General features: G+C 31.0%; 5 protein-coding genes across 6 annotated transcripts; 4 read left to right on the forward strand and 1 right to left on the reverse strand.

Moving 5' to 3' along the window:
- Nucleotides 1–237: 237 nt before the first annotated feature.
- LOC145746195 (uncharacterized) lies at nucleotides 238–13445 on the forward strand. The gene is made up of 29 exons (XM_082564408.1): nucleotides 238–330; nucleotides 508–672; nucleotides 1148–1315; nucleotides 1484–1609; nucleotides 1695–1770; nucleotides 1955–2065; nucleotides 2274–2337; nucleotides 2482–2654; nucleotides 2870–2991; nucleotides 3265–3411; nucleotides 3670–3804; nucleotides 4143–4359; nucleotides 4529–4642; nucleotides 5111–5353; nucleotides 5722–5840; nucleotides 6007–6153; nucleotides 6543–6677; nucleotides 6978–7097; nucleotides 7320–7423; nucleotides 8503–8590; nucleotides 8690–8780; nucleotides 9087–9234; nucleotides 9583–9739; nucleotides 10200–10312; nucleotides 10804–10900; nucleotides 11142–11332; nucleotides 12114–12251; nucleotides 12666–12802; nucleotides 12918–13445. Exons 1-29 carry the CDS (start codon nucleotides 270–272, stop codon nucleotides 13057–13059), a joined length of 3849 nt encoding a protein of 1282 aa, XP_082420534.1. The 5' UTR covers nucleotides 238–269; the 3' UTR covers nucleotides 13060–13445.
- A 458-nt stretch (nucleotides 13446–13903) lies between these two features.
- LOC145745709 (alpha-(1,6)-fucosyltransferase-like) lies at nucleotides 13904–18324 on the forward strand. Of its 2 annotated transcripts, none has more exons than XM_082563856.1 (10): nucleotides 13904–14126; nucleotides 14388–14440; nucleotides 14733–14842; nucleotides 15099–15273; nucleotides 15686–15926; nucleotides 16246–16495; nucleotides 16885–17067; nucleotides 17199–17349; nucleotides 17623–17837; nucleotides 18070–18324. In XM_082563856.1, the coding sequence occupies exons 2-10, from the start codon at nucleotides 14429–14431 to the stop codon at nucleotides 18086–18088; spliced, it is 1356 nt and encodes a 451-aa protein (XP_082419982.1). In that variant the 5' UTR covers nucleotides 13904–14126; nucleotides 14388–14428; the 3' UTR covers nucleotides 18089–18324. The 2 variants fall into 2 exon arrangements, with proteins under 2 accessions (XP_082419982.1, XP_082419983.1); XM_082563857.1 differs by lacking the exon at nucleotides 13904–14126 and adding an exon at nucleotides 14203–14283.
- LOC145745003 (membrane progestin receptor epsilon-like) lies at nucleotides 18234–20109 on the reverse strand. Its single transcript, XM_082562988.1, has 5 exons — nucleotides 20000–20109; nucleotides 19616–19761; nucleotides 18696–18873; nucleotides 18487–18626; nucleotides 18234–18361 (listed from the first exon to the last, which is right to left on the reverse strand). The coding sequence occupies exons 1-5, from the start codon at nucleotides 20107–20109 to the stop codon at nucleotides 18234–18236; spliced, it is 702 nt and encodes a 233-aa protein (XP_082419114.1).
- Nucleotides 20110–20672: 563 nt separating this feature from the next.
- On the forward strand, nucleotides 20673–23145 carry LOC145745005 (L-threonine dehydratase catabolic TdcB-like). Its single transcript, XM_082562989.1, has 6 exons — nucleotides 20673–20847; nucleotides 20977–21173; nucleotides 21361–21491; nucleotides 21615–21760; nucleotides 22505–22841; nucleotides 23018–23145. The coding sequence occupies exons 1-6, from the start codon at nucleotides 20673–20675 to the stop codon at nucleotides 23079–23081; spliced, it is 1050 nt and encodes a 349-aa protein (XP_082419115.1). The 3' UTR covers nucleotides 23082–23145.
- Nucleotides 23146–23416: 271 nt separating this feature from the next.
- LOC145745511 (alpha-(1,6)-fucosyltransferase-like) lies at nucleotides 23417–27967 on the forward strand. The gene is made up of 9 exons (XM_082563609.1): nucleotides 23417–23898; nucleotides 24291–24355; nucleotides 24439–24586; nucleotides 24947–25055; nucleotides 25137–25341; nucleotides 25831–26056; nucleotides 26452–26625; nucleotides 27060–27189; nucleotides 27540–27967. The coding sequence occupies exons 1-9, from the start codon at nucleotides 23795–23797 to the stop codon at nucleotides 27837–27839; spliced, it is 1461 nt and encodes a 486-aa protein (XP_082419735.1). The 5' UTR covers nucleotides 23417–23794; the 3' UTR covers nucleotides 27840–27967.
- The last annotated feature ends 17 nt before the right edge of the window (nucleotides 27968–27984 follow it).

The following is a 27984-nucleotide window of genomic DNA, read 5'->3' on the forward strand; positions in this document are numbered from 1 at the left end:
TTAAAAAGCAAACATTTTTATTAAGTTTCGAAAGGTTTTATATTCATTTTAAAGTTTCTTTGCTTCATTATTATCGAAACGAAGTAGTTAAATTTCAATCTGTTTATCAGGCAATTAAATACAAAGCTTTTGCAACAATTGAAAGGTTATTAACGTTAAATAACTTCCTTGAAAAATTTTTGGGTGATTTATATTTCCTGTTTTTTTCTGTTAAACACGACTTAAAAACAATTTTTGTTCAATTTACAAGTTTAAGGTTTGCAGTGAAGATGTTAGTTTATTTTGTACTTGTCTATTTCATGTTTTTTGCCCAGCATTGCGGTGCTTATGGTAAGCAACTTTTTTCTTATTTAAAACAAATTTATTTTTTAATTTACCTACTTTTTTTACCATGATATTTGGACAACTTTAGTGCATGTACATTTAAAAATATGTAATTTCTTTAAAGGTATGTGTGTAGAAACTTTTTGTTATACCTAATACTAACTTTAAACTCATAATTTGCAGATGTAAAGTGCACTATTCGTGGTGAACGCTGCCTGTTTCCATTCAACTACCAAGGAAAAGAATACTCAGCTTGCACAACAGTTAACAGTCTTTCTGGAGTAGCTTGGTGCCCATTCAGAGTAGGAGAAACTGGGGTTCAGATTTCTCCTTGCAGTGTTTGTCAAGGTGGGTTAATAATTATTGTTTTTTATATTTATTTATCCATGATGTTTGAAAGTCGACTTAACAACCTAAATATTAAACATCATTTACCCTGACCCAGTCTTTATAATTATAATTGCCTGATGATGATGATGCTGCTGATTAAGTGTTGACTCAGCAGAAATTCATGCTATTTATAGCGCCTTACTTAGGCGCATTGCAGCTTGAGAGCCGTGGGGATCGAACCCAAGATCTCGTGTAGTAAAGCCAAGTGTCCTGACCTCTACCACGCTGCCGGTTCAATATTATATTGTATAAGATATAGTGATTGATATAATATAAAATCTTATGTAAAACTTGTTGTGTTATGTTTTAAATCACAAGTTCTTTTGGATTGCAAAATTATACTGTTAAAAAATTGTTAAAAAAAACTTTTATAAGGACATTTAAGTAGATTTATATTAATTGATATAAAGATAATTAAAATGTGAAATTTTAGGTCCTTCAATGTGTTATACAAGAGCTGATCAGCTTGGTGGTTTATCTTTTACAATGTACTGTCCTTCATCTTGTAGTAATGTCAATAGTAGACTTTGGGGCAGGCCCAATACTTATTCTATTGATTCTTATGTGTGTGCAGCTGGTATACAAATGGGCAAAGTTAGAGGTAGGATTTCGTACTAATTTTATTTATGATAAAGTAGTGGATAGTTCGAATTTATTTTTGCTGATTAAAACTTGATTTTTTTATTAAACATGAAAAGGATATTTTTTATAACATTTAAATTAGTCAAAATGTTGCATTTAAAGCTATTAAAAAGTTGTTTATTTTCAGCTCCAGGTAGGTTAATCACAGCTGCAACTTTGCCACAGAGGTCTCCTATAACTTTAACTGGGACAAACAGGAACGGAGTTCAGTCTAATGCTAAAGTGATCCCAACTAAACTGATGCAAATATCAAGTATGTAATTGTACCAAGTACTTTTTAGCCTAAGAATAAATAAATGTGACTGTAAATAATGACGATATATATGTTTTTTAAATAGATCCTGTAGCAAGTGGAAGTTTACCTAAAATGTATTATGGTCATTTGTCAAAAATACAAGTGATGCCAGCAGGAAGGTAACAACTTTGGTTTTAAATTATTATAGTTATTTATCTTCTATTTAGACCAGTCTAATCTTTAAAATCTTAAATTATTTGCAGATATAGATAAACAATGATTGTAATTTTTCTTAATTTTGTTGTATTAGTGATACAAAAATGTTATCTAACAAAACTTGTTAATTTTTAAATTTTCTTCCAGTAATGAGCCAGTGTTGTTAATTGATGGAAGGAAGAAGGTAATTGCTTTGGATGTCGATATCAGAAGACAAACTATTTACTTCTCTGATGTTTTAAAAAGACAAATTGTCAGGTTAGTTCAAATATTTGTTAAAATAAATGAAAAACTCTGTAAGTAAAGCTAAATACTAGAATTATTAAGGTTTAAATATTCAAATAATTAAGTTAGATTTTTTTTTTAAATTAAATCAATTTTTTTAATGGATTTTAGGTTAAGATATAATGGATGTTTTAAACTAAAGCAAGTATAAGTTTTTATTTCTAAATTAAATTCTTTTCAGGGCTCAATTAGGGACAGAACCTGTTCCATTATCAAGACAAACTGTCATTCTAGATGATTATAATGTAAAATTATTTTAAATTTAAATACTTTTAATTGCTTACTGCTTTATCGTTTGATTAATTTATGTATTTATCACAACTGAAATTAACAGAAAAATATTTTTTAGGTTTTAAATATCTCTAAAATAATAAATTTTTATTTTTTAGCTTCTTTTACCAGATGGATTAGCTATTGATTGGATTCATGAGAATTTATATTGGACTGACGCTAACTTACACCAGGTTATGGTGTCCAAAAACACTGGACAACAGGTTTTGACTCTTGTTAAAAGAGGAGATGAGTTTAAACCAAGAGCTATTGTACTTGATCCAGCGAATGGGTATTTTAATTTAAAATTTTTGTTATTTTTTTGCATAATTATTTAATCAGGTGTTTTTCGTTTTAAGGTTTATTTTTTATAAATTGATTATTTCAAGTAAATCTTAAATATTTCTAAAAAACTTTAAACTTTGTCAAAGATTTGAATTTGTAAAAAAATTTTAAAAAGCCAACAGTGCATTAAAATTTATAAAAATAAATTTATTTTGTTTTTAGAATAATGTTTGTAAGTGATTGGGGCAGTTCACCTAGCATAGAAAAATGTTCAATGGCGGATGGAAATACTTGCAGAGTTATTGTAGGAACCAACATTGCGTGGCCTAATGGAATGAGTTATGGTAACTGTTTTGAATTGCCTTTACTTATTAAAAAAAATTATTTTAATTAAAATACTATTTAAAAATTGGTAAATTCTAGGGATAAGGGGGCATTTTTGGGATTTGAGAGTCTTTTAAAGGAGTCTATAGGTCTTTTTAATAAGAAAGATTGGGGTAATTTTAAAAGGGATTTAGTTGTACTTCTTGTAAGAAATTTTGGGGTCATTTTAAAACAAATCTGGGGGTCACTTTTAAAGATGGGCGAATTTTTTAAAATTGTGATTTTATGTTTAGACTTTCAAGATAGGAGGTTATACTGGGTTGATGCCCAGCTACATTTGTTTAGTTCTTGTCGGCCTGATGGTAGTAACAGAAGAACAATCTCAACAGATCAGAGATTATTTAAACAACCTTTTGGACTTTCTATAGTTGGAAACAGAGGTACTTGTTTAATAAGTTTATAAAAAATTTAAATTTTAAAATCTTAGGATAAAATTTTGAGTCATACCCTAATTAAGTAAGCTAAAGCTCATATGATTTTTTTAATTGAAATTTTTTCTTTATTAAATATATATAAATAAAATAAAAATCTGTCAATATATAAATATAATAAAGTTTAATTTTAATGTATAAGGTGGTCTGCAAGATAAGTTACAATGCAGCCTGTAGAGTTGTTTTTAATAATAATTAAATTTTCAGCTTATTGGACTGATTGGAAGAATAAAGCAGTGTTAAGTGTGGACAAATTAACAGGGTTGAAACCTCGTTTGATTGCGAATGAAATCGCATACGGGGCAGGAATAAAAGCAATCAATTCAGCCAATCAACCTTTAGGTAATTATTCAAAGTTTTTTAAATAGAATTAAACCGGCAGCTTGACATAGTGGTTAGAACACTTATTATATTACATGATGTCCTGGGTTCGATCCCCAGTGATTTCATGCTGTAGCGCCCTTAAGTAAGGCGCTATTAACGGTAGAACTTTTGCTAAGCCAGCACCTAATCAGCAGCTTAATTATCGGGCAAAGGCAACTCGAGACTGGTTCCAGGTAACTTTTGCTGCTTTATGTTTAGTTAGTGTATTCAACCTTCTCACATTGAGGATAAAGATATATACAGAAAAATACATTAACAAAATTGCAAAAAAAATTTTAAATTACATTGTTTTTCAGGGGCAAACTCTTGTTCACACAATCGCTGTCAGTTCTTGTGTCTAGCGTCCCCTGGTGGTTACCGCTGTAGGTGTCCTGACGGATTCAAACCCAGTACCTCAGATGAAACACGATGTGTTGTAGCCCCCACTTTACCCCCAGCCCCTGGCTCCCAACTTGAAATGTTGATTGCTGATATCTTGTTAGTGCGAAGATTGGATTACAACTTCAATATAAAGTAAGAATTTTAAGTTTCTTTGATTTTTTTGTTTTAAAAATCACCCCTTTAATTAACGGTAACCCCACTTTTTAGGGGGAGGGGGGTTGATGTGTGAAGCAGTGGGTATTGAACCCATGACCCAATTTTGGAATAACTTTAAATTTAAAATTAATTTTTTATTTTGAAGGCGAGGAGTTGTCACTAATATTGCAACTAACCAGAGAAATGCGGTTGCACTTTCAAGTCATATACAAAACAATAAAGTTTACTGGTCAGATGTTAGGTCCAATACTCTGATGAAGTAAGTTACACCTTTGGTGCTTACTACATAAAAATACGCTATTAGAAGACAAATTTTTAAATCTATTATTTTTATTTTTTTTTTGTATATATCTTCATTCTCGATGCGGGAAAGTCTAATGTGCGACTTAAACATAGAGTAACATCAGTTACCCCGACCCAGTCTCGAGTTGCCTGTGGCAGTTTGGGATATTATAGATTATAATTGCCCAATAATTATGCTGCTGATTAAGTGCTGGCTCAGCAGGAGTTCGTCTCGTTTATAGTGGCTCACTCAAGGGCGCTACAGCATAAGATCAGTGGAGATTGAACCCACGACTTCATGGTAGTGTAGCAAGTGTTCTTACCACTACACCACACTGCCGGTTATTATATTATTTAAAAGTGGTTGTTTTGGAATGTGTCAATTTAATGTTAATTTTAACCTTTTGTATTAATAAATAATTTTTTTAAAAATGTTTTTGAACAGGAGTAATATCGTAAATGTGACACAAGCCACGGTTTATTTGCAAGGCAATCCACAATCCCCAGTTCTACAGCATCCTGATGGGATAGCAGTGGATTGGATTCACAATAATTTATATTGGTCGGATTACGCTTTACATTCAGTTTTTGTCACCAAACTGACAGAGAATTTTGAATCAAGTGCAAAGATTATTGAAAGGACTCCATTCTCACTGCTTCGTGCTATAGCTCTACATCCTGGAAAAGGGTAAGATTTGATTATTTTTATTAAGTTTTATAATTAGCAGATCAGTGTATTTTTTTACATAAGTTAACATTGCTTTACTACATGATGTCCTGGGTTCGATCCTCACTGCTCTTATGCTGTGGTGCCCTTAAGTAAGGCGCTATAAATTGCATAAACTCCTGCTTAGCCAATAGTTAATCAGCAGCATAATCAACAAGCAAATATAATCTATAAGATTCATGCCAAAAGCAACTTGAGACTGGGGTGAAAAATGTTGCTCTGGGTTTAGTTCATAAAGTCGACCTTTACATTTGGGATAAATATTAAAAAGTGTGTTAGAATAAATCTATAGACCCTTAAAACTAATTAATCAAATGTGTTGTTGTTAGATTTATGTTTATATCTGATTGGGGGAACCACCCAAAGATTGAACGTTGTTGGATGAACGGAGAAAGTTGTGTTGATGTTGCTAACATTAACATGGGATGGCCCAATGGAATAACTATTGGTAAAAAAATAAAATAAAACTCGAAATTAAATAAGATATTTGAAAATTTTGCTACATTTTTTTTAACAATAAGTATGCTTTTTTTGGTTAGAATTTAACCTCAGATTTATGGTTTTAAAATTTTTATTTTTTGTCATTTTACAATATTTTGTTTTATTTTTTTTAGATTTTGAGAGTAATCGTTTATATTGGGCTGATGCTAAGTTGAAGACAATCACTTACTCTAACTTTGATGGTAGTGGAAGAACTTTATTAATTCAGGATCCTTCTATATTACCACATCCATATGCTATTGCAATTGCATACGATAAAGGTAAAAAGTATTACATGAAAAAAATAAAATTTATACCACATCAAAAAATATGTATTTATGGCTTCTTAAAACTAATTTATTTTTTGTATATATCTTTATTCTCAATGTGGGAAAGTCGAATGCGAGACTTAAACATAGAGTAACATCAGTTACTCTGACCCAGTCTTGAGTTGTCTGTGGCAGTTTGGGATATTATTGGTTATAATTGGCCGATAATTATACTGCTGATTAAGTATTGGCTCAGCAGGAGTTTATACCGTTTATAGCACCTTACTCAAGGGTGCTACAGCATGAGATCAGTGGGAATTGAACCCACGATCTCATGTGTTGTGTAGCAAGTGTTCTTACCACTACACCATGCTGCCAGTTAAATTTATTGTTGTATTTAGTTTATTGGAGTGATTGGAGGTTGAAAACTGTAATCAGAGCTGACAAGAATGATGGTTCTGATCGATTTGTGGTTGTCAAAAATTTGTTGAAACCCATGGGATTGGAAATTATCAGCGAGCCGGCTCAACCAGATTGTAAGTTTATGTTTTTATTGTCCACCCTTGCAGCCTGAACATAGAATAATTTTTGTTACTCTAACTCAGTCTTAACCAAAGGCAACTCAAGACTAGGTCGGGGTATCTAATGTTACTCTATGTTCAGGTAGTATAGTCGGCCTTTTTCATTAAGAATGAATAAATATTTAAAAAAATGGTCGATGTTAGTTTTAGATGGTATTAATTTGGTTAATTAAATAATTATTAAACTGTCTTTAAGATTTAGCCATAGCATAATGCAGTATAAAACACTGTATAAACCTAAAGTTATTTGTTTAGTTCCAAACAGTTGCCCACCCTATGCTTGTTCACATATTTGTGTTCCTGTCCCGGACAATGACGCTACAACTTATAACTGTGTTTGTCCAACTCACCCAGCTAATACTGACTGTGTACAAGGCAAGTGTAAATTAAACTTTAATTAAAAGAATTTGTAAATCTAAGTTAAGATGATTTTTTTGATACTATTATTGCAATTGTTTTTTGTTACAAATTAGTAAGTAAAATATATATAATATTGACAATTTAATTAATGCGATAACTAATATAATAATAAAAACGTCACTATTTTTTAATATGGAAACTAAATTTCTCTTTTTCAATTTTGGAAACATTATTTAGGTCCTTCTCAGATAGAATGCCCTCCTGGTATGAAAGTTAATTCACTAACTTCTCAATGTCAAGATATTAACGAATGTTTGGAAAATAATGGAGGCTGTCAACAGGTTACGACAATTTAACAAATTTCCAACACAAATAATTTATAGTTTTAAAAACAAGTACACATGAGGTCGTAGGTTTAATCCCCACTGATCTCATGCTGTAGCACCCTTAAATAAGGCTTTAAACGGTATGAACTCCTGCTGAGCCAACACTTAATTAACAGTATAATTATCGGGCAATTATAGTCTCTATAATATCCCAAACTGCCACAGGCAACTCGAGACTGGGTCTGAGTAACTGATGTTACTTTATGTTTAAGTTGCTCATTCGACCTTTCCCACATCAAGCATAAAGATATATACTTTGTTTATACTTGTTAGTAGCTCACCCAAGGTTTGGCATTTTATTTGTTGTAATATGATCGCAACTTATATTTGCCTGCGATAATTTACTCGAAAGGCAGTTTTATTTTTTTTGTAGGCTTATGGATTGGACATAAATATATTGATCGTTTACTAAGCTCCTTTATATATATATATATATACATAGGTGGGCACAGTTAATCGAAAAAGCAACTTCGTTAAATGGTTATTCGATACACAATACAGTAACTTCGCTAACGTTTTTTCGTTAAATTAAACCAAATGTAACGGAAGTTATCATTGAACGTTAACGTTAAAATTTAATTAAAACAACAAAGAAATTACCTTTTTTATAAAAAAAATGTTTTTTTTTCTTAATCGATGTTTTAACTAGACGAAAATGGTTGAGAAGAAGTTTTTAAAACTGGCACAGGTCTAATGCCCAAATAACAGTAACCGGATAGTAATTACTTACATCGTTTAAAAATTGCAACGTTTAAACCCGATAAACGGCGATATTAAACATATATATTCCTTATATTACCATGGTTTTACTTGTAAAATATTGAGTTAACGGGCTTAATTTAACGGAAGTACAATTTAACGAAAGTTAACAGGTCCGATAACGATTTTTAAAATTAACTTAAAAGTTAACTTTTAACAAAAAATTCAACTTCGTTATTTAACGTTTAACGCATTAACGATTTGGTGCCCACCTTTGTATATATATATGTCGATATTTTTCTTCAATTTTAAACAAAATATTTTCTTTTTTACAGAATTGTATCAACAATATAGGAAGTTATGAATGTGGTTGTAGAATTGGATATGAATTAAATTCTGACAATGCACATTGTACTCTAACAGGTGAGTAACATTAGCTTTAAAAAAAAAAATGAAATGCAGTTAAAAATATAATACGTGTTATAAAGATTTTAAATTTATTTTATTTATTGTTTTACATAGATCCATGTGAGAGTAACCCATGTAAAAATGGAGGAACTTGTACAACCATCAACCAAGTTGAAGCATCCTGTTCTTGTGCTCGTGGATTTGGGTAATCTATTAGGATTTTTAATTTTTTTTTTTGTTGAAAAGGTGACTTTAGAGCCTAAATAAAGAGTACCATTTGATACCCCAATCTAGCTTAAGTTGACTTTGTCAGTTAGAAATATTATTGAATATAATTGCCTGATAACTAAGCTTTGGTTAAAGGCTTAGCAAGAGTTTGTACTGTTTATAGTACCCTACTTAAGGGTAACATGAAAGCAATGGTGATCAAACTCAAAACCCCATATATTAAAGCTTTACTTTTTTAGCTTTTTGGTAAAAATATTATTATTGCATCATAAATATGTTATAGAGAAACTGATTGTTCTACAATCAATGGAACAATAATTCAATCAATCAACCCAATTCCAAGTGGATCTTCTTTCTTGTTGGAATGTCGAGTTCCGGATTCTGTGAGCTCAAATATTATTTGGAGAAGAAACAGAAAACTGATCAAAAATGTAAGAAAAATATGGATCACTTGTACATTTGTTTTTGGGAAAACTTAGGACCCTTAAGTACAAGAGAGAATTAGAAAAGATGAAAATATGAGAGAGAATTAAACAGGGTCGTAAAGTATAAGAAATAATTAGCAAGGACCTTAAAGTACAGAAGAGAATTAGCGAAGTCCATATAGTAAAAATGTGAATAAGAAAGGACTGAGAGATTATTAGCAAAAACCTTAAAGTATGAGTGACAAGACTTTTATCAAAAGCCCATAGAACAAGTGATCTAAAAAATATTTATAGATTAATTTATGTTTTTGAGGTAAGAAAAGATTCTATCTCTATAATTTTATTTTAATTAAGGGAAGAGAACAATCCGTTTTGACTTACAAAGGGCGCCAGTTAACAGTTCTTCGAGCAACTTACTTGTTAGCTGGTGAATATACTTGTCAGTTTCGCTACAACGGACGAGAAATTGTGGTTACACACATGGTGGCGATAGAGGTTCCAGTTCAAACAAGTAATATTAATTTTGTTAAAATAAAGGAACCTATTTAAGTTTTTTTTTGTAAAATAACTTAAATTGTATGTAATAAAAAGAAAATTAATAATCAAATGCATAAATTTAAATCTACACTGATTTTTTTTATTATGTTAAACTTAAATTCTTATTTTTTTTGTATATATCTTTATCCTCGATGTGGGAAAGTCGTATGCGCGACTTAAACATAGAGTAACATCAGTTACTTCCAATCTCGAGTTGCCTGTTGCAGTTTGGGATATTATATAGATTATAATTGCCCGATAATTATCCTGCTGATTAAGTGCTGGCTTAGCAGGAGTTCATAACGTTTATAGTGCTAAAGGATGCTGCAGCATAATTTCAGTGGGGATTGAACCCACGACCTCATGTGTGGTGTAGCAAGAGTTCTTACCACTACACCACGCTGCTGGTCAACACATTTAATGTTTTTTTCTAGTATGTGGTCAAGCTCCCGGAATAAATGAGGATTCCAGGAAAAGAAATGGAAGAATATTTGGTGGGAGTGTTTCTCAACCATTGACTGCTCCATTTATGGCATTCTTGTATAAGGTGAATTTTAATTTAAAGACTTCAAGTAATTTTTTTTTTCTTACAAACTTGATCTATTAAAAAATATAAAAGTCAAAGATCAATTTTATATTACTTTTATAAAAAAGAAATTTTAACTTGGCGTGGTGTAGTGGTAAGAACACTTGCTGCACCACACATGAGGTCATGGGTTCAATGCCCACTAATCTCGTGCTGTGGTGCTCTTGGATGTGGTGCTATAAACCGTATAAACTCCTGCTGAGCCGGGACTTAATCAGCAGCATAATTATCGAGCAATTATAATCTCTATAATATCCCAAACTGCCACAGGTAACTCGAGACTGGGTCGGAGTAACTGATGTTACTTTATGTTTAAGTCGCGCATTCGTCTTTCCCACATCGAGGATAAAGATATATACAAAAAAAACTTTAGAAATTATTGTTTTTACCTAAACTTTTAATAATTTACCAAATTTAAACAAAATAGTAAGTAATTTAATGTTATGTTTTAGCATCAAAGTGAGCCAACTATTGTACCAATGGGATTGTTTTGTGGAGCAAGTATTATCACCAAAAACAAAGTTGTAACTGCAGCACATTGTGTTGAACGTAAGGAGTTTATTACAATTTTTAAAAAATTTGCTATTAAAGGTTTTAAAAATACTAAAACAAACTTGATTTTAAATAATTTACTGTTTTTAAGTTAACCATTTTTTTTGAGTTTGTTGTTATTAAATGACCATTTATTTTACATTTAAACTTTATTTCTTGCGTTCTTGCAAAATTGTTTAATGTCTAAGTATATTTACCATTTAGGTTAATAGTCATATACTTTACTTATATTATGTAGATTTGTTACCACATCAATTTAAAGTTTATGTTGGAAAGTTAAAGGCATCCGTTGAGTTGGTGGAAAAATATCAGCAAGTCCTTGATGTCAGTCGAATTACTTTGTTCCCTGATTTTAACTCAGTTTCTTATAATGGAGATATTGCTATTCTTGAGCTTGCTAGTCCTATTGTGTTTACTATTGGAGTAAAGGTAAATTGAATTATGTTATATTTTATTATTTAAATTTATAAAAAAGTTATATTTAAAAGCAAAAAAAAAAAAAGTTTTAAATATTACCCCATTCTGGTCTTAATTTGTACAGGTTGAAAAAATTATTGACCCCATGATATTAACCCCAACCTAGTCTCAAGTTGTACAAGTTTAAGATATTATTAAACTCATAATATTGCCCCAAACTCGGTCTTAATTTGTACTGGTTAAAAAAATTATTGACCTCATAATATTACCCCAACCCAGTCTCAAGTTGTACAAGTTTAAGATGTTATTGACCTCATGATATTACCCCGACCCAAGCTTAAATTGTACAAGTTTAAGATATTATTTACCTTATAATATTACCCCAACCCAGTCACTAGTTGTACAAGTTTAAAATCATATTGACCTCATGATATTACCCCCAACCCAGTCTCAAGTTGTACAAGTTTAAGATATTATTGACCTTAAAATATATTACCCCAACCCAATCTTAAGTTGTACAAGTTTAAGATGTTATTGACCTCATGATATCACCCCAACCCAAGCTTAAGTTCTACAAGTTTAAGATATTATTTACCTCATAATATTACCCCAACCCAGTCACTGGTTGTACAAGTTGAAAATCATATTGACCTCATGATATTACCCCCAACCCAGTCACTAGTTGTACAAGTTGAAAATCATATTGACCTCATGATATTACCCCAACCCAGTCTTAAGTTGTACAAGTCTAAAAGGTTGTAGAAGTTATTAGTTATTTTATTTTGTACTCCAGCCAATATGTGTGCCAGGGATTGAGAATGAAGAAGAAGATTTAAAACCAAGACCTTCGAAAACATCTGTCCTTAAACGAGGGATGATTTTTGGTTGGGGTTTAAAGTCAGCCAAGTCTACAACACGAAGCTTAAGAGAGGTAATTTAATTTTTAGAGTTTAGATTAGCTCTTAAGTTCATTGTAACATTTTTTTTGTATATATCTTTATCCTCGATGCGGGAAGGTCGAGTGAGCGACTTAAACATAGAGTAACATCAGTTACCTTGACCCAGTCTTAAGTTGCCTTTAGCAGTTTAGCATTTTATTGAATATAATTGCCCGATAATTAAGCTGCTGATAAAGTGCTGAATTGCAGTTGTTGTTTTTAGCACTTTACTCAAGAGCGCTTAATTATGAGAGCAGTGTGGATCGAACCTACGACCTCATGTTGTGTAGCAACTGTTCTGGTTACTACACCACTCTGACAACATGTAAGCAGTGGGGATTAAACTTTAGACGTCTATATTTAAGTGTTCTTACCGCTTTATTTATATCTAACTAACTAATTTTCAGGTCGTTTTGCCGATTCGACCGATGACGTATTGTCACGAGGCAATAGAAAGTGTGACGTCACTGATGTTTTGCGCGGGAGGAGGTACAATCCAGGATGCATGTAATGGAGATTCCGGAGGACCTTTTGCTCTTTGGAGGTATATTTTTTGGAGGAGAAAAAATTTAAAATTAAAAAAAAGATGTGCAATTTTATTTTTTGAATGGTTAATTAATGTTCTGTTGTGAAAATTATTCTTTTTCTATTTTTATAAGTTCCCGTTATCGAAAATGGTCAATAGCCGGAATAATATCGTGGGGAGAAGGATGCGGGAACCCCGAAAAACCCGGGATCTACACTCGCATCGGGAAGAAGATCAGAGCATGGTTGTATAGCAACGCCGACTTTCTATCTTAAATTTTCTTTATTTAAGTAATGTTAATAATATGCTGGCTTACGTGCTTTAGTTGTTTTGTGCTTTAGTTGTTTTGTGCTAATACTAAATTCTTGCATTATTCCAAATATCCCTTTTAAGGTTTTTTATTTAAAGACTTTTTTTAAAGACTACGTAATGAATTGTACATAAGTTAATTGACAAATAAGATTAATCCAACGAAACAGTTTGTGTTTTTGTATAAACTACATTAAACTCTATAACAGTGTAATACCCATTTATTTACAGCTCTATATATATATATTAGTAGCGGAGTAAATAGAACATCTTCTGTTCGCATAGGCTTTTGTATTTACAATATAAAAATCCATTTCTTATTTTATAAAATACTGCGTTTGAACAGGCGTTATACAATATAAGATTATTTAATTTAAAAAAAATATTGCTTTCTGTTTTATTATAAAAGGTTGGTGATATTGTTTATTTAAATATTGGTTTGTTTATTTCTACAGTAATGACAAAATAATAATATTTTGCTACGTTTATTTTAAAAACGTTTCAGGGCGCATTTTCTGCAATGCATTTTTTTAATTGATGATCCATGACGGATGTAGTTTCTTAAGGCAGTGCATTTAAATTACTGAATGAATGCTTTAGTTTAGGCAATTCTGATTTGTATTCGAGAAAGGCAGTCTTTACTGTATGATTCTTTTATAGTATTGTAGTAATAGATTTGTACCTTTTATAAAGTAAGTTACCTTACCTAATGAACGTATTAACATAGATAACAGAGTTTTGTTTTTTTTGCAAAAAGACCTTGAAACAGTGTACATAAGCATTTACTAAATTAGTGAGTTTGTTTCTTATAAACAGACTAGGGTAACGGTAATATTCATTTAGAACCTTTAAAATATTGCAACCAAAACGGTAGGCTAAATTACGAGACGTTCAAAACCGTTAAATTTGGTAAAGTAATGAGTTTTGTCTTGATATACTACACTAGTTTGCAAACGCTTGACTGGGTCCTTGAAGAGATTCTTTAAAACTGAAATTCTTTGTCACGGTACTATCCTCTAAAGTGAATCAAAAGGTTTAAGTTTTGTATTACATTTATTTTTATAAACTTATAGTCGTGTGGTTAATTACAGCCTTAAGTAACTATATGAATTTGTTATCTAAATACGGATTAATATTAATACGGATACTATTATAAGATAGATAGTCGGGAAATAATTGAACCATTATTTGTAAGGAACCCTAACATTTAAACGTAGTGTTATATTAATAAGCTATAAATTGATTCCACATAGCTTTATAAACAGAAGCATTCTATAAATAATATATAATTTAGACAAATTGATTTCCTTATCAAATCAAGTATACAGCGTAGGAATGCTATCTAAAGTAAGTAGGCTATATTTAAACCTGTTATTTTTAGATGTTTAGTTAGGCCTACATTAATTTACATATATATATTGTGTATTAAGAATTCTTTTGTTATTAACGTTTAGACCTATTAAAAGCGACGTATATAGGTTTAAACTAAAACTGGAAAAGACATTTTATTTTAAGACAGTTTTCGTCGAAAAAACTGTCTATTTTTGCTTAGTTTTTGGATAATTTATAATTTAAAATAACAAAATAAGTACTATTTATTGTCAAATCTATCACAAAATATTTAAATACTATTTATTAGGTTCTTGGACATGGCCGTCTTCGCACGAGATGCAGAATCGGAAAATGTTTTATTTTTCTCATAGGAGTACTGCTCTTTGGTTTATTATTAAATTTACATCTTAAATCAAGGTGAGTCTTTAAAACCTTTTTTTAAAAGTAAATAAGACCCATTATGTTTACCCAAACGACCCATTATGTTTACCCAAACCCAAGTTATTTGCGTAATATTGTTGAAAACGTTACTGTTAGTGAAGCATAAAGCCCTAAACATTAGGCGTTATCATTTTACGGTGCGTATTAAATCTAAGCTTTAAAAAAACCACAACTTTAACAATATTTTAAAAGTATGAAACAAAAATTTTAATTAAAATTTTTTGTTTATTAGGGAAATATATCTTAACACATTCAAAATGATAAATTCCGAAAAAAATATCGAGGTCCGAGAAATTCCTGATGTTCCACTTAAAGACTTCCCTGAAGCTGCAGTGGATTTAATTTCAACGAAAGCTGATAAATCTAAACTGCAAAATCTTGTCCAAAATAAATTTCATCAATTGCAGGTATTAGTTGTAGACTAAAACTTAAATAAAGGGATATTAAATTACTTTTTTTTGTATATATCTTTATCCTCGATGTGAGAAAGTCGAATGCGCGACTTAAACATAGAGTAACATAAGTTACTCCGACCCAGTCTCGAGTTGCCTGTGGCAAATTTGGGATATTATAGAGACTATAATTGCCCGGTAATTATGCTGCCGATTATTGCTGGCTCAGCAGGAGTTCATACCGTTAATAGCGCCTTACTCAAGGGCGCTACAGCATGAGATGAGTGAGGATTGAACCCACGACCTCATGAGTGGTGTAGCAAGAGTTCTTACCACTACACCACTTTATTTTATTAATAAAAATATAAAATAAAACATCAAAGTAATTAAAAAATAACGATTCTAACTCTTGTGGTTATTTTTACAGAATCCGATCAATTGCGAAACCGCCCGGAAATTTGTTTGTAAAGTTCAAACGTTATGCGGTATAGGTTGCGAACTTCACCACTTGGCAATATGTATGTTTATAGCACTCGGTACTAACAGAACATTGATCACAAATACAGTCAGGTTACAACCTTGGTTTGATGAAGTTTTTGAGCCACTTAGTCAATCCTGTCAGGCTTCCAAAGATGAAATTTTGAAACAAAATTATCGGGAATGGAGTGGTAAAAATAATTTTATGTAAATATTACATCTTGATGTATTAAGGATAACTGAATTTAAAGCCTAAATAAAACTGAAACCGTTTAACTGCAACGAGTCTAAATATTTTTTATTTAGATGCCCAAAACTTTCTTGATTAAGATTTAATTAGCCTAGTCATTTAACTAGATTGCTAACAGAAAGCTACTCCCATTTTGGTTCTGTTTACCCCAAACTAAAATCTGTTACATTACATTAACAATGTGTTACTAACAATCAGTAGAAAGACAACTCAAATTTGGATACAAGACTGTTTAATATACTGTATATATATACTTGCAGAAACTGTCTCAAATGATGTAAAAGACGTTCAGTTAAACGTACAAGGCTGTAGAGGTCGTGGTACAGTGTTCGTACCAGGCAGTCTTCCATCAAGTTTACTTCCTTCAATTCAATCGTTTAATCGTGATCCAGTAGTTTGGTGGATCGGGCAGGTTATGGCATTTATTTGTAGGTTTACACCTGAGTTTCAGAAAGAAGTTAATAGCTATCAACAGAAGTTAGGACTTGATAATAATGATGTGATTCTCGGGTAAGAAAGACATTTTTAACTTTCTAGTCTGCTTATACAATAAGTTTTTTTTTTACCTCGAAGTTACCTCAATTCAGCTGCTGATTAAGTGCTGGCCCAGCAGGAGTTTATACTGTTTATAGCGCATTACTCGAGGGCGCTGCACCATGAGAGTATTGAAACCACGACCTCATGGTGGTGTAGGAAGTGTTCTGACCCTTCCACCACGCTGTTGCTATATATATCATTAGTTTAAATATATGATTTACGTTGAATTTAGATCTAATTATCATTATGTATTGTGGTGTAATGATATTATAACACTATTTTATTTTGGTTATCAGTCTATATGAAAATTTATAACTGCTTTATTTTTTGAAATGTTTTCTGTTATATTTCTATTTTTACAGATTGCATATCCGAAGAACTGACAAAATAACTAGCGGGGAAGGAAAACTACAAACCAACGACAAGTATATGATCCATGTTAAAGACTGGTATAATGAAAGAGAGAAGAAGACAAAAGAAGTTATTAAAAGAAGAGTTTACGTTGCAACAGATGATGTAGAAGCAGTACCGAATCTTAGAAAAGAGTAAGTTAGAAGAAAAATATAAATAAGTGATTGTTAGATATAGAATAACTAAAATCATTACAAAACCCTTGCTTTATATATATGATGTTCTTAAGTCTATAGTTCAATATTTATCTTAATTTTTGTTTAAGATATCCTGATTACACTTTTATATGCGATGAAGATATTCCTAAAGTTTCAACACCAGGAGTTAGAGTTAGTTTAGTTGGTTTAAAGGGAATTATGAAAGATACTTATGCACTGGCAAGATGTAATTTCGTTGTTTGCACTTTTTCATCAAATGTAAGTATCGGATATGTTAACTTATGTTAGAAGGTAGACTATAAAGCATAATCTAAAAGTAACTTTTACTACCCTGGCCCAATTTTCTGTAAGCTTTTCATGGTTTGATTTTCTTTAATTTTAAAGGAAGCTATTATAAATTATTTTGGTTCTGGCTGAAGATATCTTTGCAAGTTTGATTTTCAAATTGATGGCATACACTATGTTTAAAATTCTGTCAATTGTTTTAACTAGAATATCAAAACTATATTCATATGACTATTCACATTCCAGATTGGGAGACTAGTGTACGAATTTATGCATTTTAATAAAGTTGATCCATCAGATGACATTATATCTCTTGATATAAGAAACGATTTTCCAATACCACATGTTAAGTTTTTTAACGGGACTTTAGATCATAGAATACAACATTTATCTGATAAATATTCGACTCAGTTACAACCGTTTGGTGTCGTATATCCAAACTTTAAAGATATTTTAAAAAGGTGATTTTTCTAAGACTTTAGTTTTTTGCCAAAGCTTACCAAGAACTTGTTAACTGTATTGGTTTAATAGTAATTCTTTTTATTTATATATGCATTTTTACTGTTTATGTGCTTTTTATTTGTTTGTATATTTGACATAACATATTTATTTAGCTAACTGTATATTTAAAAAAGCTTATTTGTTACCAGAAAAGATTATAAAGATTTTTGCTTTTCAATTTTGCTTTTGCAGTGTTGATGGTATAACATAGAATAAATATGGGCGAATAGAAAATAGACTGGAAAGATGAAGGTATAAATGTTGATAACGCTCAAATCTGTGTAGTCTTCAGGCCTAAAAAAATGTTTTACGATTTTTTTACATAAAAATAATATGGGTATAATTTGTTTTATACTTTACCTTAGTTTTATATTTTCCTTTATTTCTTTAAGCGTTAGCTCGCTTATAAAACAATAACAATATATTCCTGCTGCTGTTAGAATATGAAACAGTTGGTGTGAGTTTCCAACAATATCAAATCGACCTGTGAGAAAAATTATTAGTTTTAAATAAATAGGAACTTACCTTGAGGATAAACTTATATTTTAAATATATGACATAACAACTCTGTGACGTATGAATGCGTACTATTTAAATTAAAGTTATAACCTGGAGATAGAACTTCAGGAAATTTTGTTCCAAATACAACGAAGCCTAAAGTCATGACAAACAGACTTAAGAAAAATAGAAAACGTAAATTTTCTCTAGCAAGGTAGCAATCCATTTCACTGTTGTTGTCAGTTAGAAACCTAAAATAAAACAGTTTAAGTTATATAAGTTTTTAAAGGGGAGTTGTAAACTGCTTTGAACATTTTTACCTTAATACACATGGATAGTTGCTAGACAGAAACGCAGCAAAAGGAGGTAAATCCCTGCAAATAATTCTCAAGAAAGTTGAGTTAGTTGTAATCCCAAAACAACCAAATATAATGATGGATACACACATACAAAAAGCAACATAAAGTGATATTTGCCCGGTGGTAATTGGGAGAAGACCTACAAAATAAAAACGTCATTATAGTTAAATTCTCAGCCTAAGAAACTGGATAAAAGAGAAGTTTGAAATATAAAAAACTTTTGAAAAGTAGCAGTTGTAGCTAATTATACTAAATGTATATAATTTACTTCTTTTTTTGTACGTATATTTATTCTCGATGTGGGAAGGTCGAATGCGCGATCTAATCATAGAATAACATCAGTTACTCCGACCCAGTCTTGAGTCGCCTGTGGCAGTTTGGGATATTATAGATACTATAATTGCCTAGTAATTATGCTACTGATTAAGTGTTGGCTCAGCAGGAGTTCATACCGTTTATAACCCCTTTCTCAAGGGTGCTACAGCACGACAGCAGTGGGGTTCGAACCAACGACTTTATGGTGGTGTAGCAAGTGTTTTTACCACTACACCACGCTGCCGATGCTTATTTTGTTAGGAACTTTCTGGTATAGGCTGTAAAACTTACCCAAAAAATTGAAACTAAAGCATTTTGCAGGGCAAATGTAAATTAGAAGACTTGCGTATAATGAAAGCCCATAAATTATAATACTAATGTAGTCCCATGTAAAGCAAACCAAATGTGTCGACTTGGAACAACAGCAAAACATGTGAGATATAGAACTAATTAGTAGAACATAACAACCACCTATATGACGTAATAAATCAAGTTGAAAAGTTCAAATCATTGGAATAATTTTATTGAAAATAAAGTTTTCAAATTATATTTGGATAAGTACTTACTAAATAAACAAAAGTAATGCGGAAAGTAAATTATATGAGTTGGATCATCAAGATTGGATACAAAATTGAAGGAATGTTTTAACATCAAAATTAGGGGGATAAAATGTGTCCAGAAGTTCAAAGTTTCGTTGTTTACTTGAAAAACACTGTACAAAAAAATTTATTTTTAAAGCATTAAAATATTATAAATAACAATCTAATTTAGTTAAGATAAATGTTGTTTTATTATAAATAACGACTGTGCCTGAAGTTACGTAATAAACTTCAAATTTTAAGAAATATTAGCTAATCTAATAACGTTAATTCGTTAAGCCTAAATACTTTAAAAAAAACTACTTCAAAAAATTTTAACATTTTGTTTTATGTTAATTAAAATTTTATTACCTTTTAAAAGCTGTTTTCCAATTGCAAGCTTGTTTACGGTACCCAGTTAAAATGTATTTTTTCTGAACATATTCGTTAACTTCATTTACATTAAGGCATGATTTGAACATATCTGATATTTCAACCTATAAGCTCTATCTAAACTAATTGATACTGTCGACTTCTGAGTATGATATTTTGGTAAACACTGAGCTAAAAACCGTAAGACTAGTTACCGGATATCTAAACAACTGGTATTTTAATAATTTTTATTTACTAAAATGTCATAGATCGATTAATAACAAAAATAAATAAAAACGTGACAAGAGTATAATTAATATTTGTCGTTTAGGCTGTTGATGATATTGTTTAATATTATAAATGTAGTAACATTACTGTTTACTTAATAATAAAATTAGTATTTATTTAATAAATTTTTATTGTATTTATTTAAAACAATATTAGATTATCGAATAATTTAAAGAATACTAATTTTTTGGATTGAGGACAAATTACTAAAAAAGCAATATTGTAAAAAAAAGTTGGCAGCACTGTCACGTGAGACTTGTTTATTAAAAGCACGTGTAAATAAATAAACCAAAATAAAAGATTATTTCTTTAAGATTTTGTAATAATTCTTCTGTTTATAGAGTATAAAAGACATTCTATAAACTTGAATACAGGCAACAAAGCAATGGAAAACGGTAATTTATTAACAAAAGCACAAATAAATGAAGCTTGTGATATTGTTTTTAATTCAAAAGATTGTGTACAAACCCCTCTATTAAAAGATGTCGACAAAATGGGTTTCTTACCTTGTCTGGAAGGAGTCAGCGTTCATTTAAAGTTGGAGAATATGCAAATTACAGGTAAAAGTACAGTCTAGAGACTAGAGTAATTAACTATCAGTTAGTATATACAAACATACAAAAAATGTATTGCGTTTTAACATATTAACAAATAAAAAATTAAAACTTGTTTAACTTATTTCAAAACAGGTTCTTTTAAGTCTAGAGGGGTAACAGTTCAAATGCAAAAAAATTTACCCAACACAGGGAATAGTGAGACCTCATTGGTCACAATGTCAGCAGGAAATTATGGGAAAGCTTTTGCAATAGCTTGCCAAAAAAGAAATATTAAAGGAACTGTTGTAATGCCTGAAACTGCACCTAAAAGCAGAGTTAAGCTAATTAAGGTGAAAATTATTATAACTTTATTAAGTTTTTTATACAATATGTTATATATAAACAGAAAGAAAGCACATTTTTTGTTTTTTTAAAATCTAATTCACTATCTAAAACTGTTAACTTTACAGCTTACTAATAAGGTATCTCAGCTTCATGTTGCCTAGACCAAAACTTGAGATAATTGATTTATTTTAGGAGCATGGTTGTAGTGTTGTACAATGCCCAACTTCAAAAATCATGGAAAATGTCAACAAGTTGGTTGAAGATAAAAACATGAAATTTCTTCATCCATTTGATGATATTAATCTTATTGCTGGATACGCAAGGTTATATTATTTAAAATTTTAATCATTAAAATATTAGGGATTAAATCTAAATACATCAATAAAAGCATATATTTCTGTTAACCTTATGTTCAAAATAATTTTTTTTTGAATTATTTTGTGTAGTATTGGGGTTGAAATATTGAATGAGTTAAAACCTGATTTTGTTCTTGTGAGCTGTGGAGGGGGAGGATTGTTGTCAGGGGTGTCAACATCCTTAAAGTTATTTGGAAACACTGGGGTTAAGATATATGGGGTCGAACCAGAGACAGGTAAAGAATTCTTATTTTAATTAACTTTTTTAAAATATTTGTATTGTTTCTGTACATATCCATTGGATTAACTGTTTGCAGTTCTAACTTAAACCTATTTTCTGGTTGTTTTGTCATATTTGGGTTTTAATAACATTTTGATCTTCAGAATTAAGTGTTATATGTTACTGTGTTATGGATTTATTAAACCCATGATCTATTGTTTAATTATACTGCCATTTTTTTCAATTTACACCAGGGTAATATTATTTTAAAGTTGATTAAGAAGTTTTCAATAATTCGCGGTTTGAAGTTGAAAAATTCTAAAAATAGGAAAATTGTAACGCTTACAAATCACGTGATATGCGACGTCATTGCTGTATATATGTTGGCAAACATGGAAAAATAATCCTGTTTTATTATTTCTGAGCCATTTTTTTTTTCTATATCATAACAACCAATTTTTTTTATATATATCTTTATCCTCAATGTGGGAAAGTTGAATGCGCGACCTAAACATATAGTAACATCAGTTACCTTGACCCAGTCTTAAGTTGCCTTTAGCAGTTTGGGATATTATAGATTATAATTGCCCGATAATTATGCTGCTGTTTAAGTATTGGCTCAGCGGGAGTTTGTACCGTTTATAGCGCCTTACTCTAACGCGCTACAGCATGAGATCTGTGGGAATTGAACCCACGACCTTATGTGTGGTGCAGCAAGTGTTTTTAACCATGTTAACCTCTTATGGATCATCTTTTACAGCAAACTCAATGCAATTAAGCTTACAAAACAAACAAGCATCTCAGATGCCTACGTCACACAGTATAGCGTCTGGTCTTTCGCCCCCGATGTCTGGAACAATTTGCTACGAACACGTATCGCGCTATGTTTATGACGTCATAACCGTATCGGACGCTGAGATCGTAAGCGCGACCAAAGTTCTTTTCGGTCGCGGATTGGTTACAGAGCCGTCGGGGGCTGCAACTTTTGCCGCGCTTTTATTTAATAAAATTCCTGGTTTGCATGGAAATGTGGTTGCTATAGTAACTGGCGGGAATTCGACGCCGGTTGAGTTGGTTCAAATGTTCGATCAGTTTGGGTTAAAAAATTAATTTTTATTTTTTTGATTGTTTTTAATAATTGGTGCAATAAAATAGAATTTTAATAATTTTCATTAAGTTATTTTTATTTTTATTTTTTTAATCGATTTCTGAACTGCCTTTACAATTTTATTTATCAAAATCAAATTTAGATTAGGTTTTAAAAATGTTTTAGGTTCATTTGCTCTATAGAGCCAACCAAACCACACAATCCATACAAGTACAATGAAAACCTGTAACCTAATATTCAGGGTCACCTGACCCGTCGGGCTGTGGTTTTATTCAATTTAAAAAATTTTATTCAATCGTTATAGTTTTTATTTAGATTATAACGACTATTTTAAATTGGTAATAAAGGTGATTTAATTTAAATACGGTGACAACATTTTTTTAAAAATAATTTAAATGTCATTTGCTTCAAGTTTATCATAATTTATTTAACCTACGTCACTACAGTTTATTAACTAAGGATATAGCTAAGTTAATTACGTATGGACACTTTTATAGTGTTTCAATGTGTGTTTTAGCTTAGTCATTCTGTCAATAGCAAATTTGTAAATTAAAGAATAAAATATTGAAAATTTAGTTAAATATCTTATTAAAAAACTGAACATGCCTATGTACAAAAATTTTATTAGTTTTCATATTAGTTATCGATTAAGTTGTTTGTATTAAAGGAGGAATGTTTACATTTTATCATATTTTAATCGTAGGATATAGGAACATTGACTGCTTTAAAACACTTATATAAGTTTCGAACAGTTATTTAGGTTTCAAATTTATTCATCCATGAACTAGACACGCTAAACTAATTTAAACTGTCGAGTTACCAGCCTACGCTATTATATGTGACAGGTAAAATACGTATTTAAAATAGAGCATGCAAAGGTTTTTTATTTATCTTTCTTTTCCCAGCACTAGACTAGTAGATATTTATAGGTAAAGTGCAAATATGAAATATTCACGTAAAATTAAATCAATTTTGTTGCTATTATCGGTTGCTTTTCTATTGATGGTATATCAATATCAAAGTAAAAGAAATGTAGTAGAAAAAAGGTAATATCTATTTTTTCCTGCAATAAAGTTAATGATATGTTAGTGTAGACCGGTATTATGTATTAAGTAAAGTTTATATCAAAGTTCAATCAAGTACTTTGGACTTTACATTTCTATAAAATGAAACTGTTTGTTTTTAAGCTGTTTTAAATACTTTTTATAAACGAATAAAACTAGTTAAATCATTTTTTATTTAAACCCATATGTTAATGAAATTTTAAATCAACATTAAATAAAACACAGGTGCAACAAATTATTATATAACCATGTAAAAACCGTGAAACAATGTAAAAACCTTGGTAGTGGTTTACAATAAAGAGTTAAAATGTAGAAGTGTTGGTAAATTCTTATGTTAGACTCTTTTTTAATACTGTACATGTTTTAATTTTTAGATTTGAGACCCATGCAGTTCCAGATTTGATAAAACACGATGTAAAAAACTGTTCGGACGAAAAAAGTAAATAAATATAAAACCAAACATGTTAAATATTAAACTCAAAGTTTGTTGACAAAGTAACTAAGTTTATTTCATTTTGTAAGGCTCACAAGAAATAAGCAACATTACTGATGTATTAAGAAACAATTTAAAGGAATTAAGATTTTCGATCAATGCAATTTTAAATGATGCACAATTAAGTGAATCTTTGAAGTTGTTATCACTTAAAACTAGGGTCAACGAACAGTTAAGGTAAAGTGGTTGTTAATTTAATAAAAACTTACAAGGATATAAATTTCACTTAGGATAGCCTACCGTTGGTAGGATTTGATGGCTCATTTCTCGTGTTACTCATAGCTTCCGCTCATTATGCTTCGTTTATTATGGTAACAGCTTAAATAAGTATTTGGTTTTGTTTGGTTCAATTTCTATAGCGGGTTTTTTCTAATTATTCTACAAATTTAGTAAATGTCCACTAAGCGCATGGTGCTATTGTAGGTATAAACATTGTGTACCTATTACGCCTTGTTGGCATGAATAACATGGTAACAAATGTATCTAACATAAAAAATATTTTTTTGTATATTTATGTAATTTTTTTGCACTTTCTAGCCTATCCATTGCTGATGCGGATGAAATAGCTTCTAAAGATGCGAGAGAACGAGAAATTGTAATAGAGAAATTATCCTCATACGTTCAAGAGCAAATCCATGCTCAACAGGTAAGATTACCGTTATTTAAAAGGTTTTCAAATAATTCATTTTTAGTGTAAAACAACTTTTGTACTTGTGTTTTTTTGCAGAACCCGAAGACATGTAAACGCTTAATAAGGTGCATACTGCCACCTAACGGGCTTGCTTCGGCACTTCACCATGCTATTGCATGTTTAATTGTTGGGCACGGTACTGAACGGGTCGTTATATTATCAACAGACAGGATAGCAATATATCAAGATTCGTTTACGTCTGTGTTTAAACCATTGTCAACCACTTGTACCACCATACCAGGTATCAAGTAAAAGTTTTTTACTAATTTGTATGATTAGCTGGCAGCGTGGTGTAGCGGTAAGAACACTTGCTACACCACACATGAGGTCGTGGGTTCAATACCCACTAATCTTATGCTGAGTAAGGTGCTATAAAAGGTATATGAGCCAGCACTTAATCAGCAGCATAATTACCGGGCAATAAGTTTCTGTAATTTCCCAAACTGGCACAGGCAACTCGAGACTGGGTTGGAGTAACTTAAGTTACTCTATGTTTAAGTCGCGCATTCGACTTTCCCACATCGACGATAAAGATATATACAGAAACAATTTTTTTACATTCTACTCGGCTCTTTAACTTTAAAACGACTCATTTGAGAATTCTGTATTATGTAAACAACGGGGAATGAATTTAAGACATCGTAGTAACGTTTAGTGCTTTACCAACGTGCTGTGATGAATAACATTTTTCATTCTAGTATTTGTAAAATAATTTCTATATTCGTTTTAGGCAACGCAGATGTGGTACACATGCATCAAGGTGTCGCCCTTAGTAATGAATTCTATCCTCCAGTTGTACCAAATCATTTGTTATCAACTTTAAGCAAATATTTGTCCTATCCTGATGTTTGGTGGTCGAGCCAGTTTGCAAAATATGCTCTTAGAACGACCAATAAAGTCACACAACGGATGACGTCACGGGAAAGCGAAATTAACTTAACTCAAACCGTTGTTGGGTAAGTTACTAAATTCTTGTTAAAATTTATAACGGTGTCCGGTAGTGTGGCGAACCGGTCATGGCGTGGAACTACGAGTCGAAAGGTTTCGGATTCGAGCCGCACCAACGCCACACTATTCGCCCTTGAGCCTGGCGTTTACGGATAGCTCAAAACATGTCATAACAGCACATCCTTCCCCAATAAAAAAATATAAAACCTATCACCTTAAGGTGATATGGAAAAAATTAATAATAACGGTACGAGAGGTTTTGGGTTCGAGCCACATCAATGTCTAACTTTTTATTTATGAGCTAAGCATTTTCAGATAGCTTAAAAACGTTGCAAAAGCACCACTTTTTTAATTGGACAAATTTATAAAAGATAGCTTTTGTCTAAAATATAGTATTTTACAGAATACATATTCGACGGGGAGACAAAATATCCAGTCACGAGGCCTCGTTTCATGCTGTCGAACAATATATGGACCACGTTGAATATTGGTATCAAGAACATGTTGATAAACAGCTTAAAAAACGAGTTTACGTTGCTACGGACGACGAAAAAGTGATCTCACAATTAAAAGAGAAGTAAAATATTTTTTTTGTATGTATTTTTATCCTCGATGTGGAAAAGTCGAATGCGCAATCTAAACATAGAGTAACATCAGTTACCTCGACCCAGTCTCAAGTTGCCTGTAGCAGTTTGGGATATTATAGACTATAATTGCCCGGTAATTAGGCTGCTGATTAAGTGCTGGCTCAGCAGGAGTTCGTACCGCTTATAGCGCCTTACTCAAAGGCGCTACAGCATGAGAGCAGTGGGGATTGAACCCACGACCTCATGTGTGGTGTAGCAAGTGTTCTTACCACTACACCGTATTTGAAAAGTTTTGATATTTGAAAAGTTTTGCTAAAAATAATAGAATTTTAAGCCATAATAAAATTTTACCACGACTTAGTCTTTAACTTCACTTTTTAAACTTCAGTATAATTCACTTTACATAACATTTTAATTATTGCAGATATCCTAATTACATTTTTATTGAGGGAAATAAAAATACTCGGAGAAATAAAGAAGGACTATATGGGATATTACAAGATATTTTTATTTTGTCGAAATGCGATTTTTTAGTTTGTACATTCTCATCCAACGTAAGATTTATTTATAACTTCGAAAATTTTATTAAATATCTTAAGGTTTAATCGTTTATAGACTGTAGACCATTACGTTTTTAGATACTTAGTATTTTGGAAAGTACAGCCTGTTTTATATAGACATATATCATGATGATTATAGTAAATCGTTGTTTTTTTTTAATTTTTTATTAGGACAAAAAAGGCTATAATACCGATTTACATATAACTTTTGTATTACAGTAAAATAATATATACTGTAATTAATATAGGCTGCTACATTTGCCCCAAATGTATTGTAGGACAAATTTGCTTTTTTCTTGGTCCCAAAATGTTTATATTTTAAATTATTTGTTATTATCTTTTAGGTTTGTAGGCTAAGCTATGAACTTATGGAGACCTATCGAATAGATGCTTCTAATCGGTACCAATCTTTAGACGATAGTTACTACTTTATGTCTTCGAGAAAACAAGTTGTTACACACAAACACATTGCTAAAAACAGCCAAGAATTAGACCTTGAAATAGGCGATGTTGTAACGATAAAAGGAAATCACTGGGACGGTTATTCTTTGGGTTTACATGACCGAACTAAGAAAATCGGTCTCTATCCTTCTTATAAAGCAAGATATAAAATCAACAGTGTTACGTTTCCTATTTATGCCTGAACATTTTTATAGTATTTTTTAAAGTTTTTATTTTGTTGATCTGGATTTTTTTTTATATTTGTATTTTTAGTTAGATATATATGCAATTTTTAAGTCAAAATAAAGAGTAATCTAAAGACGTGCGCAGACACGGTGCCAAAATATC

Source organism: Corella eumyota, chromosome 3, assembly GCF_963082875.1.
Source record: "Corella eumyota chromosome 3, kaCorEumy4.1, whole genome shotgun sequence".
NCBI lineage: Eukaryota > Metazoa > Chordata > Ascidiacea > Phlebobranchia > Corellidae > Corella > Corella eumyota.